The sequence below is a fragment of the Cyprinodon variegatus genome, unplaced genomic scaffold (genome assembly GCF_000732505.1).
Source record: "Cyprinodon variegatus isolate N-32 unplaced genomic scaffold, C_variegatus-1.0 Scaffold23, whole genome shotgun sequence".
Lineage (NCBI taxonomy): Eukaryota > Metazoa > Chordata > Actinopteri > Cyprinodontiformes > Cyprinodontidae > Cyprinodon > Cyprinodon variegatus.
Window position 1 is genome coordinate 1,016,859 of NW_015150476.1, and position 20,584 is coordinate 1,037,442.

Genomic DNA, 20,584 nt, shown 5'->3' on the forward strand with positions numbered 1-20,584 from the left:
TCTTAAGCACTAAAGCTGAACTAAAAACGAAATGTGGACTAATTTAATAATGAAATGTAGAGTGGTTATTTACAATAACGACAATTTAATGTTATTAATAAAGTCACATGTTTAATGGAGGGAAGTATATATATCTATTCCCCACACCATTAGGAGGAATGGATGTGGAGGAACCTTGGTTGTCATTCTCTCTACACCTGTGCTGCCGCCTCCTGGACGGACGCGACTCCTTTGCAGCGACTGTACTATAAGTGAACGGACAGCCTATGAGCCCCACTCAAAGCGAGAGAACCACACACAAGGAGCGGGATGGCGAGGATCCCAGCGCTGCACATCCGCATCCTTCTCCTGGGTTTCTCCCTGACTGGGTGCCTAACGCTCCGGGCGAGCAAAGGTGAGACGTCGCCCGACGAGGAGCGGAACCGGGAGAGCGACGCGGAGGCGCCGTGTGAGGTGAAAACCGTTACCGTGTCTACCCTGCCCGTGCTCCGGGAGAACGAGTTCAGCTTCACCGGCGGAGCCTCCGGGAGCGTGGTCGGAGGAGGAGGGAGCGCTGCTGCCGGAGCAGGTGGAGGAGGAACCGGAGGAGGAGGTGGAGCAGCAGGAGGAGGAGGAGGGGGTGAATCCCGGCTGCTGTTATTCGTCCGAACAGACCTACCTGGCCGAATCTCTGTAATGGATGATCTGGACAACACAGCTCTTCCCTATTTCACACTCGGTAAGAAGTGTGCTTTGTTTTCCCCTCCACGACGTGAGCCAGGCAGCACATTAGTGAGCAAAAAGCCCTCCACAGAGATCATACAGTCCCAGGCATCTAATCACCTCTTTTGCTTAAAGCTTCTTTGTTTGATGTACAACCAGATTTCCAGCAGCTGCTCCAAGTATTCATTTTCAAAGTAAAACAAAATGTAAAACTTTTAGTGATGTGCCTCAGTTGATGCTGATTGTGATTTAAAATGAACACATGTTTGATGTTTGAGCCCCTGGAGGCATGTTTGTTGCTGCAAACATGCAGGATATTTGACATCTATTATTGCACATATTTGTAATTTGCTGTGTTTCAGAGGAATGCAAGTTAAACTGAATGCATGGCTGTGCTATGACTAAACTAGCTGTCAGCAATTTAGTTTTCCAGGTCTTTGGGGAACCCTAGACATCAGATTTAGTGTGCAAGTGCTGTAGACATCCCAGGATAGCGGAGTGAATCAGTGCAATGCAAGGCTGGTCTTTGACAGGTCATCTGAAGTTCTGAGTTAAAGCCAACTGCTCTAAAATAGTCTGGGGAAAAGCGTCTCTGATTGGATAATCGCAGGTTACATTGTTGTGTGAAACAATGTATATCTGAGGATATACTTGCTATAAGTGTGGGTAACTTTAAATGGAAGTATATTGTAAACTCTGGTCCTTTATTTTATTTTTTTATTTTAATTATCGCCTTCCTTTTCTACTTTTACTGTGACCCACACTTTAGTCCATCTAAAAAGTGTGCAGAAAGCTTCAAGCCACACAAGGTAAAGGAGGAAGCGATAGTTACAGGATGTTCTGTTATGTAGTTTATAACTGTTCAGGTCATGTTAATGTAGAAGAGAAACCTGATCAAAACAAAGACAAATGGAGGTCAGTGATATGGATATGGAGGATTCAGGACAAAATGTCAGTAATAATTTTCTCTTTTTTTTTTTTGACAGTGGTTTGCCATCATCCTCCTTCCTTTTTTAATGTTCTCGGTTTCATTCCCTCACTAAAGAGCGTCGACTGAGGTAGCTGTGCAAAGCAAAGGCTGGCAGGCAGGCTGAGGGTTGGAGCATTAAGCTACTAAATCACTTTCTATTCTCATTAAGGACAGCCGTTGACTGGTGAGAAAGGCCTCTCTGTCCTCCCAGTCAGCCAGCTAGCAAATTTGCTACTTCACCCTTTCAGTGGATGACTGCATGCTGTGGAGTAAGAGAAGGAGCTATAATGGGACTTAATAGTTCCATGTGTGTATTATATATTGAGGGCACAGCATGTGCTCAGTATGTTCTTTGTTGAGGTTTAGACATACTGTAGTTTTTTGAAAATCCTTATTGTTTGGTCTAATGTGTTTTTTTTCTTTTTTGAAAATTGACAGCTTTGTAGGTTACACTCCCCATGGCTTTTGAAATATTATAATTTGGATATACATACTTTTTTTTTGATAAGATTGATGACAGTTTCTCTCTTTTATTTTATTTGGTTTAATGTTGCAAGAAAAGGGCTGATATTGTTTTAGTTTTATTCATGTAATGATTTCATACTTCTGTTCTTCCAGTTCGTGCACTTTCGATTTGGTTTGAACTGTTTTGAACCATTAAATAGATTTTAAATCTGTGACCTTTTAAAACCCAATTTTCATCTTTCTGTGTCATAAAATACAACACCAGCCATTTGGACCTCTAATAAAATTGTTTAGTTCAGTTCAATCTGGAAAACTCACAAGAAGAGAAAAGACAATGAGAAGAAATTTGTTGATATAATTACTTGGTCTTTGGTGCTCAGACCTCGGTAGGAAACATAGCGTTGAATTTTGGCAGATATGCATGTACAGGAGTAAAGAACAGGGCTGTTTCCCCCCCAGGCCTGAAACTGGTGGTGGAGTGGAGATAGATGAAGTTGGTCAGTCTGTAGACTGCTGGTTAGGGAGATGGTATGCTGAGCTTTATGGGGAGATCCAGTGGACTGCGTGAGCTGATACTAGAGCTTCACTCAGTGACCTGGAAGATGGAAGTCCAGCTTGGATAACACAGTTTGAGAGAAGCTGTCAGTAATGAGCAAGCATGAAACGACAGTTGAGAGGAAAAAATCCCATTTGGGAAGAAACCTCTGGCAGAACCAGCCTCAACATGGCGCTCTTCTGCCGGACTGGTTGAAATGAGAAACTGAAAGCAGTAAGAGTCTGGGAGGAATGACACTGATGAAGTTTTAACTACGATGGTGGAGGAAGGGCTGGAGGTGGGTTGAAACGGGGTCATCTGAATGAAGTTATACAACGCATCCACAGCCTGCGCACTAGGCAGCAGACGAGTTGCAGATCGGAGGAATTTTAAGATGAACTTTGGATGCTGACTGGCTTTTGTGGAGGTGTGATTCAAAGCTGATTGGCTGTGTCGCAGGTGGATGTAGGCGAGCAATCAGTTTCTTCAGTTGAACTTCCGCGTAGGCTGTATTTTTATGCATTTCCTAAAAAGGGCAAATCTAAATTAGTTAACTTCTGTCATTTAAAAATAAAGAATATTGCTAGATTAAAGATAAAGCATAAAAACCTAAGTTTAATTGTACGAAGTGTATTAAAAAGCCTTAAAATTATATTTTATATTTGAATACCTTCATTTTTGCAAAATGTAATACAAACTCCAACCCTTATTTTGGTATTTTTATGAGAAATGATTCTGAGTTAAGTTAAGTTAATTATTTTTTAATGCAGTTTGATGTCGTTTTTTTTCTTTTCTTTTTTTGTTCATTTGTTGTTGTTTTTTAAACTGATCAGAGTGTTGAGGAACATTTATTTATTACTTTCTTTTTATGTTAAACAGGATACATAGCTTTTTTTTGTCTTCCATTGATCACTTGGGATTAGAGTTTTGGTAATGCCCCTGTCACACCTTTACCATTTAGACCAGTGTATGTCTGACATATGGAAAATCTTACAAAGACGCTGGCATTCGTTAGATAAGTTATGGGTATTTTTGTATAAGTTATGAGCACGCTGAAACACGTTGGCATAGGGTGAGTACGTCGAGAAATGCTAAAAATTTCTCGACGTATGCCAGTGTATACTCATACTTTGGCCATAAGGTACAGGTAAGATATCTGATCGTTGACATATGTTAAGTGTAAGTTCTTCATAAGTCGTGGTGTCCAGCTTATACAAAACCTATAAGTAACTTGTGTATCAAGAACTTATCTTCAAGGTACAGGTCCTTCTCAAAATATTAGTATATTGTGATAAAGTTCATTGTTTTCCATCTATTGTTTTAATTTGGATGTTTTTGGCATACAGCTCATGAAAACCCAAAATTCCTATCTCTCAAAATTAGCATATCGTGAAAAAGATGCGAAAGATTCCTGAGGCATTTAAAACTCCCAGCCTGGATCGTCACTCAAAACCCTAATCATGGGTAAGACTGCCGACCTGACTGCTGTCCAGAAGGCCATCATTTACACCCTCTAGCAAGAGGGTATGACACAGAAAGATATCTCTGAACAAATAGGCTGTTCCCAGAGTGCTGTATCAAGGCAACTCAGTGGGAAGGAAAAAGTATGGCAGAAAACGCTGCACAACGAGAAGAGGTGACCGGAGCCTGAGGAAGATTGTGGAGAAGGGCCGATTCCAGACCTATGGTGACCTGCGGAAGCATTGGACCTGGAGTCTGTAGTAGAAACATTCAGGCATGTGCAGGAAATGGGCTACAGGTGCCGCATTCCCCAGGTCAAGCCACTGTTGAACCAGAAACAGCAGCAGAGGCACCTGACCTGGGCTACAGAGAAGCAGCACTGGACTGTTGCTCAGTTTTGCATGTCATTTGGAAATCAAGGTGCCAGAGTCTGGAGGAAGTCTGGGGAGAAGGAAATGACAAAATGCCAGAAGTCCAGTGTCAAGTACCCACAGTCAGCTGCTGGTGTTGGTTCACTGTGTTTTATCAAGGCCAGGGTCATTGCAGCTAGCTGTCAGGAGATTTTGGAGCACTTTATGCTTCCATCTGCTGAAAAACTTTATGGAGATGAAGATTTCATTTTTCAGCACAACATGGCACCTGCTCACAGTGCCAAAACACTGGTAAATGGTTTGCTGACCATGGTATCACTGTGCTAAATTGGCCTGCCAACTCTCCTGAGCTGAACCCCATAGAGAATCTGTGGGACATTATGAAGAGAAAGTTGAGCGATGCAAGACCCAACACTGTGGATGAGCTAAAGGCTACTATCGAAGCATCCTGGGCCTGTTCCACAGGCTGATTGCCTCCATGCCACTCCACATTGAAGCAGTCATTTCTGCAAAAGGATTTCCGACCAAGTATTGAGTGCATAACTGTACATGATTATTTGAAGGTTGACTTTTATTGTATTAAGAACAGTTTTCTTTTATTGGTTGGATGAAATATGCAAATTTTGTTATATAGAAATTTTGGGTTTTCATGAGCTGTATGCCAAAATCAATAAAGGACCTGAAATATTTCAGTTAGTGTGCAATCAATCTAAAATATATGAATGTTCAAGTTTTATCATTACATTATGAAAAATAATGAACGTTATCACAGTATGCTATTATTTTGAGAAGGACCTGTATATATTCTATTTACAGATAACTTACAGCTACTGTATAATGGCGTATTGGCAGCGTTTTGGTATAAAAGGGGATTCACAGCAGGAATCTGTCAGTTCTCCTTCAGACTTCATCCGCATCATAGGGTGAGCGAGAAGGTGAGTGTGATGAATCCTCCCTGCCTTCACGCCCACAGCTACTACCAACAAATTCCTAGCAGACATTATGCTGAACCTGCTGCGACTGCAAACCTTCTTTCTTTTTTTTTTTTTATTTATTCTTTTTTTTGGCGGTTGGTCAACATTAGCTAGGCTAATACTGCGATCAATGAAATCTTTTAATGCAGGCCAGGTGCGTCCGGGTGCATCACTGCCCCCTCAGGACACTGGCTTGTGCATCATTTCATGGGTATTACGCTGCCGTGCATTATGTATAAATTAGGCTGTCGTTGGATATAAGTTTTGGGACGTCAGGTATACGCTGTCTAAATCGGCAAGGTGTGACAGGGGCTTAAGAGAGTTTATTTGTTTGTTTGTTTTTTGTTTTTTTTTTAAGATCATACATTAAGTCTCCAAGCTGTCCATTAGGCATTATCTATACCACTAGCTGCTATTTTAGTTTTGCATCACAGTGCAATTTAAGCTTATATTTCCCTACAATCTCAAAGGTAAGTGTATATTGTTTGCCACTTTCTACTAGAACTTAAGCTGGAACAGTAGATTTTACTCAAGAGTAGGACTGAACTTTTACAGCAACACATATGCCAGTTAACTTAGGCATAGACTCTAGAGAGATGGTACAAAAAAGAATGGTGAAAGAGCTGTAGTGTGTGTTGCAACTGTGGGATTTTCTAACTTGATTATTATTGACCACAAATTAATCAAATTAATGGCTTGTTTAATATAACAAAGGGATCTTCTATCAGTCTATGTACTACACAGAGTTAATCATATTTATTGTCAGGAGGCGGCTGGTTCCTTAAACTCACTGATCAATAGCAGAGAAATGGGAAACACCCTCCCCATTCCTCTAAACACACTCATGCCAAATTGCCATTTGGAATGTTCTGATAAGTTGACATGTTTGTATTAAGCTTATGAAAGGATATTGCAGCACCAAAAGTATACATACATATACATAGTATACTATACATACAGCTTGTACAGCTTCTTCTACTTCCCCCTAATTAAGCAAATATCTAATAAGATTATAAAGTAAGGCTCTATCTGCAGATTCCCCACCCCCCATAGTATTATTTTTTGCTAGTAGTGTTGCTTTATAGCTTACAGAAAAAGGAAATATGATAACAAAACAAAACGCTGACTACATAATGATTTTTATTTCATGCTTGATAATCAAAACTTCAGAACAGGCTGTTTTAATAGGTTTTGGGTAACTGCAAATTTCACATATTCTTACATTTTTTTTCTTACCTTCTACTAATATATGTGAGATATGCACAGAGTCAAGGCTTTCAGGGTTTTTTAGTTATTTACTTTTTTATAGAACCTTAATTGATTCATGCACAGTTCACAGTGTACAGTCTTTGTATCTGACCAATATGAACTGAACAGAACTGTATCTCTACTATTTTTAAAACATTTTATTATTTTTTTCTGTCTTTCTCCAGCTTGAGTGTTTTTCCTACACCTGGTTTGACTCCTAATGCTTACGTCATCCCAAAATTAGTTTTGTGCAGATATCCTTTCCCGCTTAGCAGGTGGTCAGTCAGTCTTTTGCAGCAGTCATTGGGGCTTGCCAAATGTGTGCTTTTTGCAATTTTCCTCCTATCCATAATCTCTCTGACATGTTTTTTGTCCAGCCTTTGACAAATTTGGTGCATCAGAGTTTACAACATTTTCTGTTTGTTCTGTCTTTCAGCAGGAGCGTATGTACTCACCTACATAAATGAAACGTGTATTTTCATCAAGGTTTTGTCGAGTTTGGCATTTCCTAAGAGAGGGCTGAAAGTGGATGAGTGACCACATGGGGACATGAAACAGCCTCCAGTGTGGTCTGAGGTTATTTAGAGTAGGTAATAATTTTAATGATATAAATCTGAATATGTGTAATCACTATATCATGGGGGGGGGTAGTAAGGTGTTGTACACCCCTATTGGATAATGATAATGGTAGGAAAAACATTGCAGTTTGCCTTCTTATGTTATCAAATTCATCAAATCACTCACATAGAGGATTAGAAAGTAAAGAAATCTTACTTTCATTTACTCAGAAAGAAATAATGATCATAATTTCCTTTGATACTGTGCCAGTTAAATTAATCAAATATAAAATATGCTTACTTTGAATGAATGAAGGAAAACAGAAATGTCTTTTTAAAATGCTATGCTTAAAGAAAAGGCATACCATGGGTAAGAACAGTTTTGTTTGAACTTGAAGGCCTTCTGTCATTTTATTTCCCCTATGAGAAACTCTCCTTCTCTCTTTTCTGGTCTTTTTCCCAGTCAACATGCACAAGATACTAAGTATGCCCCTCAAACTCATGTGCAATCCTCCAGAGGAAACAAGGCTTTTTCAAGGAACTTTTCTTTGTTTTCTTTTTCATAAATGTCTACCATTTCATGTATCTAACAGACATGAATAAATGTCATTAAAACAGAAAGTAAGATACAGCTACTATATGATCACCTAATTAAAAAAAAAACAAAAAAAAACCTATCTAGCCGAACTGCAATTAGTTTTTGGTATAAAATCTAGTGCGCAAAGCTCTCCACCTGAAGCACGGTGTTGCAAGATTAATGCAAGTTTTTTTCTTGTTTGGTCACCGTTAAGGTGTCCAAATCCAGGCTTCCTCTCCTTTTGTTTCATGTGCAACTTTTTTGATGAATTTTACCTGTTCCTCTGCCTAGGGACAGGTACAATTCCTGCATATGAAAATTCTAGCTTCTACAGGTACACACCTGCACAACTGTTCAAGTTTTGTTATAGTTATACAGTACTAAAACCTATCAGGGCTCAAGATAAATTGGAGAAGAGTTTGCTAGACATTGCAATCTGTACGCAATTTCAACATGGAGGAAAACTTTTTAGCTGTTATATACGATTTCAGTCAATTCCATTAAAATCTTCTGACTTTTCATTCTTGCCTTGTTTGTCATTGGTGGCTTTAAAAATGCCAAAATCCCTCACATTTTATAATCGATTATATCTCTTGAAAACAAGGGAACTGAGAGCATGAATTGCAACCACTGCAGTAGCTGTCCCATTCCGTGTGTTAGGTTTCACGAGGGTGGCAATAATTGCCATCTGTCGCTGTGGCTTGTTGCTGCCCATGTGTTGGGACCATTAGCTTCAGGTCCCTCTTCTCTCCATCTGTTTTTCTGCTTTTCTCCTGTTTTGCTCCTGATTAGCTGTGTGTCCAGTGACAGGCATTGGAGGTGTCGCTGTCTTCTCTGGTGCTCTGTCAGCCATGCTGTTCTGTTTACATACCCTTTCATGCACGCGCTGGAGGAGCTGCTATTTAGCAAAGGCTTTGCTCATTTTTCCATCGGCAGAGAAAAGTTGTCCCAGGTTGTCCCCAGTTCACAGTTTATTACCACCAAAAAAGACAAATAGCTTGATTACATATTCGTTTAGTTTTTTTTTCTTATATCAAATTTTTTCTTACTTCTCAAAATTCATTGTCTAATAGAGTTTTTCTTAACTAGACAAAAATAAATGTAGGTACACCTCCTTTAATGTTTTAACCCTCCATGCTGTTGTTTACCAAACCAAAACCAAGTCACCTTATCCTTACCTTTTAAAGCGGAGATCTTCAACAGGGCGTCCGCAATCCCTAGGGGGTCCACAGAGGTACTGCATTCGGGTCGCAAAAGTTTTGGTTGATTAGACTTTGTTTTTTTTTTTTCCTGAAACTTTTTATACTAATTGTAATGTCTTTAAATAGACATTAATATGAATTTAACTTACTGTAGTAAACAGATTAATTCAGACAGAAGACGTCCTTAAGTCATTAATGTACAAATTCAGCAACACACAGGAGCTCTTTCAAGCTGGGCACCATTTCATTCACAACATCTGTCCCATCAACAAGGAATCTGAATCAGAAATATTTTAATAATCCCAGGGCGAAATTACTTTCGTTACATGACATCATCTGTTATAGTGACTATAGGACCAGTTTGAAATAATACAATTACATACAATATATATATAATTAGGGGGTTCCTTCCACATAATGCCATCAGTTTGGGGGTCCTTGGCCTTGGCCTGGAAAATGTTGAAGACCCCTGTTTTAAAGCATATATATATATATATATATATATGTATATGTGTGTGTGTGTGTGTGTGTGTGTGTGTGACACACACACACAGAGAAATNCACCAGCCATTTGGACCTCTAATAAAATTGTTTAGTTCAGTTCAATCTGGAAAACTCACAAGAAGAGAAAAGACAATGAGAAGAAATTTGTTGATTTAATTACTTGGTCTTTGGTGCTCAGACCTCGGCAGGAAACATAGCGTTGAATTTTGGCAGATATGCATGTACAGGAGTAAAGAACAGGGCTGTCTGAAGTTGGTCAGTCTGTAGACTGCTGGCTAGGGAGATGGTATGCTGAGCTTTATGGGGAGATCCAGTGGACTGCGTGAGCTGATACTAGAGCTTCACTCAGTGACCTGGAAGATGGAAGTCCAGCTTGGATAACACAGTTTGAGAGAAGCTGTCAGTAATGAGCAAGCATGAAACGACAGTTGAGAGGAAAAAATCCCATTTGGGAAGAAACCTCTGGCAGAACCAGCCTCAACATGGCGCTCTTCTGCCGGACTGGTTGAAATGAGAAACTGAAAGCAGTAAGAGTCTGGGAGGAATGACACTGATGAAGTTTTAACTACGATGGTGGAGGAAGGGCTGGAGGTGGGTTGAAACGGGGTCATCTGAATGAAGTTATACAACGCATCCACAGCCTGCGCACTAGGCAGCAGACGAGTTGCAGATCGGAGGAATTTTAAGATGAACTTTGGATGCTGACTGGCTTTTGTGGAGGTGTGATTCAAAGCTGATTGGCTGTGTCGCAGGTGGATGTAGGCGAGCAATCAGTTTCTTCAGTTGAACTTCCGCGTAGGCTGTATTTTTATGCATTTCCTAAAAAGGGCAAATCTAAATTAGTTAACTTCTGTCATTTAAAAATAAAGAATATTGCTAGATTAAAGATAAAGCATAAAAACCTAAGTTTAATTGTACGAAGTGTATTAAAAAGCCTTAAAATTATATTTTATATTTGAATACCTTCATTTTTGCAAAATGTAATACAAACTCCAACCCTTATTTTGGTATTTTTATGAGAAATGATTCTGAGTCTCCAGTGTCCTACTGATAAGTTAATTATTTTTTCATCCAGTTTGATGTCGTTTTTTTTCTTTTCTTTTTTTGTTCATTTGTTGTTGTTTTTTAAACTGATCAGAGTGTTGAGGAACATTTATTTATTACTTTCTTTTTATGTTAAACAGGATACATAGCTTTTTTTTGTCTTCCATTGATCACTTGGGATTAGAGTTTTGGTAATGCCCCTGTCACACCTTTACCATTTAGACCAGTGTATGTCTGACATATGGAAAATCTTACAAAGACGCTGGCATTCGTTAGATAAGTTATGGGTATTTTTGTATAAGTTATGAGCACGCTGAAACACGTTGGCATAGGGTGAGTACGTCGAGAAATGCTAAAAATTTCTCGACGTATGCCAGTGTATACTCATACTTTGGCCATAAGGTACAGGTAAGATATCTGATCGTTGACATATGTTAAGTGTAAGTTCTTCATAAGTCGTGGTGTCCAGCTTATACAAAACCTATAAGTAACTTGTGTATCAAGAACTTATCTTCAAGGTACAGGTCCTTCTCAAAATATTAGTATATTGTGATAAAGTTCATTGTTTTCCATCTATTGTTTTAATTTGGATGTTTTTGGCATACAGCTCATGAAAACCCAAAATTCCTATCTCTCAAAATTAGCATATCGTGAAAAAGGTCTCTAAACGAGCTATGCACCTAATTATCTAAATCAACAATTTAACTCTAAACACCTGCGAAAGATTCCTGAGGCATTTAAAACTCCCAGCCTGGATCGTCACTCAAAACCCTAATCATGGGTAAGACTGCCGACCTGACTGCTGTCTAGAAGGCCATCACTGACCCTCAAGCAAGAGGGTATGACACAGAAAGATATCTCTGAACAAATAGGCTGTTCCCAGAGTGCTGTATCAAGGCAACTCAGTGGGAAGGAAAAAGTATGGCAGAAAACGCTGCACAACGAGAAGAGGTGACCGGAGCCTGAGGAAGATTGTGGAGAAGGGCCGATTCCAGACCTATGGTGACCTGCGGAAGCATTGGACCTGGAGTCTGTAGTAGAAACATTCAGGCATGTGCAGGAAATGGGCTACAGGTGCCGCATTCCCCAGGTCAAGCCACTGTTGAACCAGAAACAGCAGCAGAGGCACCTGACCTGGGCTACAGAGAAGCAGCACTGGACTGTTGCTCAGTTTTGCATGTCATTTGGAAATCAAGGTGCCAGAGTCTGGAGGAAGTCTGGGGAGAAGGAAATGACAAAATGCCAGAAGTCCAGTGTCAAGTACCCACAGTCAGCTGCTGGTGTTGGTTCACTGTGTTTTATCAAGGCCAGGGTCATTGCAGCTAGCTGTCAGGAGATTTTGGAGCACTTTATGCTTCCATCTGCTGAAAAGCTTTATGGAGATGAAGATTTCATTTTTCAGCACAACATGGCACCTGCTCACAGTGCCAAAACACTGGTAAATGGTTTGCTGACCATGGTATCACTGTGCTAAATTGGCCTGCCAACTCTCCTGAGCTGAACCCCATAGAGAATCTGTGGGACATTATGAAGAGAAAGTTGAGCGATGCAAGACCCAACACTGTGGATGAGCTAAAGGCTACTATCGAAGCATCCTGGGCCTGTTCCACAGGCTGATTGCCTCCATGCCACTCCACATTGAAGCAGTCATTTCTGCAAAAGGATTTCCGACCAAGTATTGAGTGCATAACTGTACATGATTATTTGAAGGTTGACTTTTATTGTATTAAGAACAGTTTTCTTTTATTGGTTGGATGAAATATGCAAATTTTGTTATATAGAAATTTTGGGTTTTCATGAGCTGTATGCCAAAATCAATAAAAGACCTGAAATATTTCAGTTAGTGTGCAATCAATCTAAAATATATGAATGTTCAAGTTTTATCATTACATAATGAAAAATAATGAACGTTATCACAGTATGCTATTATTTTGAGAAGGACCTGTATATATTCTATTTACAGATAACTTACAGCTACTGTATAATGGCGTATTGGCAGCGTTTTGGTATAAAAGGGGATTCACAGCAGGAATCTGTCAGTTCTCCTTCAGACTTCATCCGCATCATAGGGTGAGCGAGAAGGTGAGTGTGATGAATCCTCCCTGCCTTCACGCCCACAGCTACTACCAACAAATTCCTAGCAGACATTATGCTGAACCTGCTGCGACTGCAAACCTTCTTTCTTTTTTTTTTTTTATTTATTCTTTTTTTTGGCGGTTGGTCAACATTAGCTAGGCTAATACTGCGATCAATGAAATCTTTTAATGCAGGCCAGGTGCGTCCGGGTGCATCACTGCCCCCTCAGGACACTGGCTTGTGCATCATTTCATGGGTATTACGCTGCCGTGCATTATGTATAAATTAGGCTGTCGTTGGATATAAGTTTTGGGACGTCAGGTATACGCTGTCTAAATCGGCAAGGTGTGACAGGGGCTTAAGAGAGTTTATTTGTTTGTTTGTTTTTTGTTTTTTTTTTAAGATCATACATTAAGTCTCCAAGCTGTCCATTAGGCATTATCTCTACCACTAGCTGCTATTTTAGTTTTGCATCACAGTGCAATTTAAGCTTATATTTCCCTACAATCTCAAAGGTAAGTGTATATTGTTTGCCACTTTCTACTAGAACTTAAGCTGGAACAGTAGATTTTACTCAAGAGTAGGACTGAACTTTTACAGCAACACATATGCCAGTTAACTTAGGCATAGACTCTAGAGAGATGGTACAAAAAAGAATGGTGAAAGAGCTGTAGTGTGTGTTGCAACTGTGGGATTTTCTAACTTGATTATTATTGACCACAAATTAATCAAATTAATGGCTTGTTTAATATAACAAAGGGATCTTCTATCAGTCTATGTACTACACAGAGTTAATCATATTTATTGTCAGGAGGCGGCTGGTTCCTTAAACTCACTGATCAATAGCAGAGAAATGGGAAACACCCTCCCCATTCCTCTAAACACACTCATGCCAAATTGCCATTTGGAATGTTCTGATAAGTTGACATGTTTGTATTAAGCTTATGAAAGGATATTGCAGCACCAAAAGTATACATACATATACATAGTATACTATACATACAGCTTGTACAGCTTCTTCTACTTCCCCCTAATTAAGCAAATATCTAATAAGATTATAAAGTAAGGCTCTATCTGCAGATTCCCCACCCCCCATAGTATTATTTTTTGCTAGTAGTGTTGCTTTATAGCTTACAGAAAAAGGAAATATGATAACAAAACAAAACGCTGACTACATAATGATTTTTATTTCATGCTTGATAATCAAAACTTCAGAACAGGCTGTTTTAATAGGTTTTGGGTAACTGCAAATTTCACATATTCTTACATTTTTTTTCTTACCTTCTACTAATATATGTGAGATATGCACAGAGTCAAGGCTTTCAGGGTTTTTTAGTTATTTACTTTTTTATAGAACCTTAATTGATTCATGCACAGTTCACAGTGTACAGTCTTTGTATCTGACCAATATGAACTGAACAGAACTATATCTCTACTATTTTTAAAACATTTTATTATTTTTTTCTGTCTTTCTCCAGCTTGAGTGTTTTTCCTACACCTGGTTTGACTCCTAATGCTTACGTCATCCCAAAATTAGTTTTGTGCAGATATCCTTTCCCGCTTAGCAGGTGGTCAGTCAGTCTTTTGCAGCAGTCATTGGGGCTTGCCAAATGTGTGCTTTTTGCAATTTTCCTCCTATCCATAATCTCTCTGACATGTTTTTTGTCCAGCCTTTGACAAATTTGGTGCATCAGAGTTTACAACATTTTCTGTTTGTTCTGTCTTTCAGCAGGAGCGTATGTACTCACCTACATAAATGAAACGTGTATTTTCATCAAGGTTTTGTCGAGTTTGGCATTTCCTAAGAGAGGGCTGAAAGTGGATGAGTGACCACATGGGGACACGAAACAGCCTCCAGTGTGGTCTGAGGTTATTTAGAGTAGGTAATAATTTTAATGATATAAATCTGAATATGTGTAATCACTATATCATGGGGGGGGGTAGTAAGGTGTTGTACACCCCTATTGGATAATGATAATGGTAGGAAAAACATTGCAGTTTGCCTTCTTATGTTATCAAATTCATCAAATCACTCACATAGAGGATTAGAAAGTAAAGAAATCTTACTTTCATTTACTCAGAAAGAAATAATGATCATAATTTCCTTTGATACTGTGCCAGTTAAATTAATCAAATATAAAATATGCTTACTTTGAATGAATGAAGGAAAACAGAAATGTCTTTTTAAAATGCTATGCTTAAAGAAAAGGCATACCATGGGTAAGAACAGTTTTGTTTGAACTTGAAGGCCTTCTGTCATTTTATTTCCCCTATGAGAAACTCTCCTTCTCTCTTTTCTGGTCTTTTTCCCAGTCAACATGCACAAGATACTAAGTATGCCCCTCAAACTCATGTGCAATCCTCCAGAGGAAACAAGGCTTTTTCAAGGAACTTTTCTTTGTTTTCTTTTTCATAAATGTCTACCATTTCATGTATCTAACAGACATGAATAAATGTCATTAAAACAGAAAGTAAGATACAGCTACTATATGATCACCTAATTAAAAAAAAAACAAAAAAAAACCTATCTAGCCGAACTGCAATTAGTTTTTGGTATAAAATCTAGTGCGCAAAGCTCTCCACCTGAAGCACGGTGTTGCAAGATTAATGCAAGTTTTTTTCTTGTTTGGTCACCGTTAAGGTGTCCAAATCCAGGCTTCCTCTCCTTTTGTTTCATGTGCAACTTTTTTGATGAATTTTACCTGTTCCTCTGCCTAGGGACAGGTACAATTCCTGCATATGAAAATTCTAGCTTCTACAGGTACACACCTGCACAACTGTTCAAGTTTTGTTATAGTTATACAGTACTAAAACCTATCAGGGCTCAAGATAAATTGGAGAAGAGTTTGCTAGACATTGCAATCTGTACGCAATTTCAACATGGAGGAAAACTTTTTAGCTGTTATATACGATTTCAGTCAATTCCATTAAAATCTTCTGACTTTTCATTCTTGCCTTGTTTGTCATTGGTGGCTTTAAAAATGCCAAAATCCCTCACATTTTATAATCGATTATATCTCTTGAAAACAAGGGAACTGAGAGCATGAATTGCAACCACTGCAGTAGCTGTCCCATTCCGTGTGTTAGGTTTCACGAGGGTGGCAATAATTGCCATCTGTCGCTGTGGCTTGTTGCTGCCCATGTGTTGGGACCATTAGCTTCAGGTCCCTCTTCTCTCCATCTGTTTTTCTGCTTTTCTCCTGTTTTGCTCCTGATTAGCTGTGTGTCCAGTGACAGGCATTGGAGGTGTCGCTGTCTTCTCTGGTGCTCTGTCAGCCATGCTGTTCTGTTTACATACCCTTTCATGCACGCGCTGGAGGAGCTGCTATTTAGCAAAGGCTTTGCTCATTTTTCCATCGGCAGAGAAAAGTTGTCCCAGGTTGTCCCCAGTTCACAGTTTATTACCACCAAAAAAGACAAATAGCTTGATTACATATTCGTTTAGTTTTTTCTTATATCAAATTTTTTCTTACTTCTCAAAATTCATTGTCTAATAGAGTTTTTCTTAACTAGACAAAAATAAATGTAGGTACACCTCCTTTAATGTTTTAACCCTCCATGCTGTTGTTTACCAAACCAAAACCAAGTCACCTTATCCTTACCTTTTAAAGCGGAGATCTTCAACAGGGCGTCCGCAATCCCTAGGGGGTCCACAGAGGTACTGCATTCGGGTCGCAAAAGTTTTGGTTGATTAGACTTTGTTTTTTTTTTTTCCTGAAACTTTTTATACTAATTGTAATGTCTTTAAATAGACATTAATATGAATTTAACTTACTGTAGTAAACAGATTAATTCAGACAGAAGACGTCCTTAAGTCATTAATGTACAAATTCAGCAACACACAGGAGCTCTTTCAAGCTGGGCACCATTTCATTCACAACATCTGTCCCATCAACAAGGAATCTGAATCAGAAATATTTTAATAATCCCAGGGCGAAATTACTTTCGTTACATGACATCATCTGTTATAGTGACTATAGGACCAGTTTGAAATAATACAATTACATACAATATATATATAATTAGGGGGTTCCTTCCACATAATGCCATCAGTTTGGGGGTCCTTGGCCTTGGCCTGGAAAATGTTGAAGACCCCTGTTTTAAAGCATATATATATATATATATATATATATGTATATGTGTGTGTGTGTGTGTGTGTGTGTGTGTGACACACACACACAGAGAAATATGTTGAATCTGACAAATGTAGACCCCTAATAATACAAATTCCATGAAAATAAACAAATGGAAGTCAGACATTACTTTTCCAACCATGCTTCAACAGAATGGGAAAAAAAAGAAAAGAAGAAAAAAAAACTCATTAAACAGACCTAAACAAAAATTATGTTACTAATGGTATGGTACTTAACTTGACATTTTGCTTTACATTTATTTTGCAGTCAAACAATTCCTGTAGTGGTCAATGAGACTTCTTTACCTCATAGCAAGTGTTTTGGCCAACTCCACATGAGCAAACTGCCCCAGTGGTCCGAAGTTTAAAGGGTGTCTTTTCCAGACCACATGTTTGAGCTCCTTCCAAAGATGCTCAATAGGATGTAGTTCAGGGCTCACAGAAGGCCACATCAGAATAGTCATGATTTTTATTTCCGTCACTATTGTGGGTTCTTTCATGAAACCAAGGATAGCAACAATTTTATCTATGTGTGTAACATTGTTCCTCAATGTTACTTCCCACTCACAAGCAGGAAAAGTGACTATATGTTTTATACCTCTGTGGGAAACAATGAAGTGTAGGAGTTGCAAGCTGATTTCAACCCTTTTACCCTTTCTTGTACTTTGCAGAAATCATTGTTAGCAAGCCAGGAGGCATCTAAGTCTTACTTCAAAATTTCACCTTGGGGTGTTTTATGAACAACCAACTTCATCAGGCACACCTGTTCAATTGCACCTTGAAAAGAAAAGGGAATCAGTCACACACGTTGCAGCAACTGAATGCATTTTTACATTCAGCTGTTGTAAAGAGATGCAGAACCTTTTTAGTAAAGGATGTCACTTCTTATTTGTGGTCATTTTATTCTCTTTGGAACACTATTAAGATTTGCTTGCATTCCCTTGGTAAGAAAGGTGTTCCAGGGTCAACTTGCTAGCAAGCTGAGTCTCATTTTATCAGGGATGTAAGGGTGAGCTTTCACACCTGCACAAACAAAGCAACAATCTATGGAAATTAATTATGGTCCATTAGAGGCACCTAAAAGGAAGGATAATACAGCAAAATAATGTTTTTAATTGAACAGCTATTATGTGGATGATATGTCATGTTGATGTCATAGGTCTGAGGAGAATGCTTTACGATGATATAAAACAAAATTCGCACAAATACCTGTTCTGTGTGTTTTGATGCAGCTTTTTTATTACTGATTTCATTGGTATTGGGCAATTTTCAAAGCTGCAATATCGGTATCGTATGGAAAATGAAATAGCTGTATTGGGACATCCCTATTTTGTAATGTGGAATGTTATAAAGGACTTCTAAATTAGTATCACCCAAACAGAGATCAATATTTAAACCCAATCTGATATTGGGCAGATTACTGATATAAATACTGGAACAGGAAATCCCTACTACTCTATTTACTACAAACAGTATGCAAATACACTTTCTAAATGCACATATTAAACCTTCAAGCAAATTGGTTAGAGCAACATGGGACCAAACCTAGTGCAACTTCTGTCAACAAAGAACTGGACTTTAAGGAAGTAATTTTTGCATCCTGTCTAAAATTGGATACATTAAATCAAGGATTCTAGGTTCATTAAATATTTGTGTATATTGTGATAGGGTAAGAAAAAATATAGAGTAAATTGGCATCTTGAGTCAGTTGGTCACCATCCTATATGACTGCACCCTTTTAGCCTAAGCACCAGCCCCCCAGATTGTTTTAATCTCCTTAGAGTTGACTAGCTCCAACCACTTATCCTTGCACCTTCTTTTTTTAAGAGGTAGAAATTCTGTAAAGCAGCAGAAGAATGTGTCTTTTAATTCACCTAGAAGCACTGTGCTGAGCATCTGTCTCCAGTATTCATAGATAATTTAAGCCCCTCACTGGAGACATGGCATGGGCCAACCTGACTCATCATTTACCATTATCCCTATAAACTACAGGGACCACAGGACTAAAGACTTCAGACAACTCTTCCTGACCTCCGTGTTAACTAAGTCATTTCATTGCCTTGTTTTGACCTTCCTTAAGTCCATCACAGCACTTCTGGATGCACCTGTATGGCGAAGAGGTCTCCAGATGATGCTGAGAACATGGCCTGTCACTACATCCTGCAGCACCCAGACTCAATAGGAATCTATATCTAAACCCTGTTTGTTGGACTCTGGCTCAGATTTCAACACCAAAATTCTTTCAACAGCTGCTGCAGGATAAGCTCTCTTAGCCGAGCTTTTCCTATCTTCAGCTGAGTCACAGACTTCTTGACTGACAGGAAACAGCTTGTGAAGATGGGAAAAAGTCTCTCTGATTTTAGGTTCCACAGGTTCCCATCAAGACTCTGTTCTTTCCCCTTTGCTCTTTTCCCTGTACTACCAGGGTAGATTCCTCTTAACCATGCTTACTTGTTTCTAAGGTGTAATGTATACAAATATAGATAATCCTATATTTTCTAGTTGTTTCACGTTGACAGGTTATTTTCAGTTTACTAGAAGTATACATTTTAAGTAACACAGAGGCAGATTTTTTCTCAGCCACTCATCAGAATCAAACAGACAAGCAAACATGTCTTCTAAGTTATGCAGATTAGTGATGATCTTAAAAAGCTGGTTAAAAAATACCTAATCATCCATGCTTTCAAATAAGACAAACGCAAACAAGACATACATTATTACCTTTTCAACATGAAAAAAAAAGATTTTGTTACCCCCTGTAACATCCCCAGTTAAATGAGGTAAAATTGTGTTAAATAAGTGTTATTAAACAGGCTGGTGAGAAACATAGTTGCTCTTTACTGGAATGAGTAACTCTAGTATAATGCTTTTTAATGCTCTTAGACTTAAATTAAATGCCAACAACAAATCCCATGACTCTCATACTCACATACACACACACATATAAATATATATAAATCACGGCAAAAACCTTTGTCATCTTTGCGGTCGACAGGCTGCAGCCATGTCCTGAATTCCTTGTTTTCCAGCCACTTTTGTTGAAATTAGCATTTTTCCATTCTTTAGCTTTTTCTCCACCTTGAGCTTTTCCGAACCTACGGCTTTATGATCAACCAAAAAGCAGATCGACGCAAATAAATCACAATATAATATATCTGACCTAAGTTTTTTTTATAAACGTATAAAAAAATGCATTTTTAATGCCACAATAATCACATTGAATGAATTTGAATGCCAATTAAGGCCTTAATTTAAAAAAAAAAAAGATAATTTAATGGCTTAATTATTTTTTTCTAAAATTAATTTGTGATGTTTCCCTGAACTGGGTGAACTAAATGCTTATCCTATCGATTTTGCTGACCTCCTGCATCTTCAAAAACATTTATTTTATCTATTTAAAGCTACAATGTGGTTAAGACATAACAACCATTGCCCTGTCTTCTTTTGGTGGGGCTGTTAGTTTTCGATTTTGTCCAACCAGTGTCACAGATTATTGGGAGAAGGGAGAAAAGGATCACACGTCTCTTCCCCCCTTGCTTGCCAGCTCAGCTTTGATTTATTACCAAAGTGTCACTGAGAATGGATGGGCAGAAAGGGCACTGTCCATAGGGAGGGCTACATGCTGCTACTCCTCCTTATTTTTGTTTTTGTAGTTAAACTGTTATATATGAACAAACATGACAAATCTGTCTGTCTATCTATCTATTAATCGAATTGCAACATTTTTGTTCCAAAGATAGATATATCGATCAAAAATTTTGGAATT

At 38.6% G+C, this 20,584-nt stretch overlaps 1 protein-coding gene across 1 annotated transcript in view; it reads left to right on the forward strand.

Annotated features, from left to right (window-relative positions):
* Nucleotides 1–261: 261 nt before the first annotated feature.
* astn2 (astrotactin 2) overlaps nt 262–20,584 on the forward strand; it is a 398,940-nt gene continuing 378,617 nt past the window's right edge. The window contains exon 1 of the mRNA XM_015392541.1: nt 262–718. Coding sequence (XP_015248027.1) covers nt 310–718 — 409 coding nt within the window. The 5' untranslated portion in view covers nt 262–309. The remainder of the gene's footprint in view (nt 719–20,584) is intronic.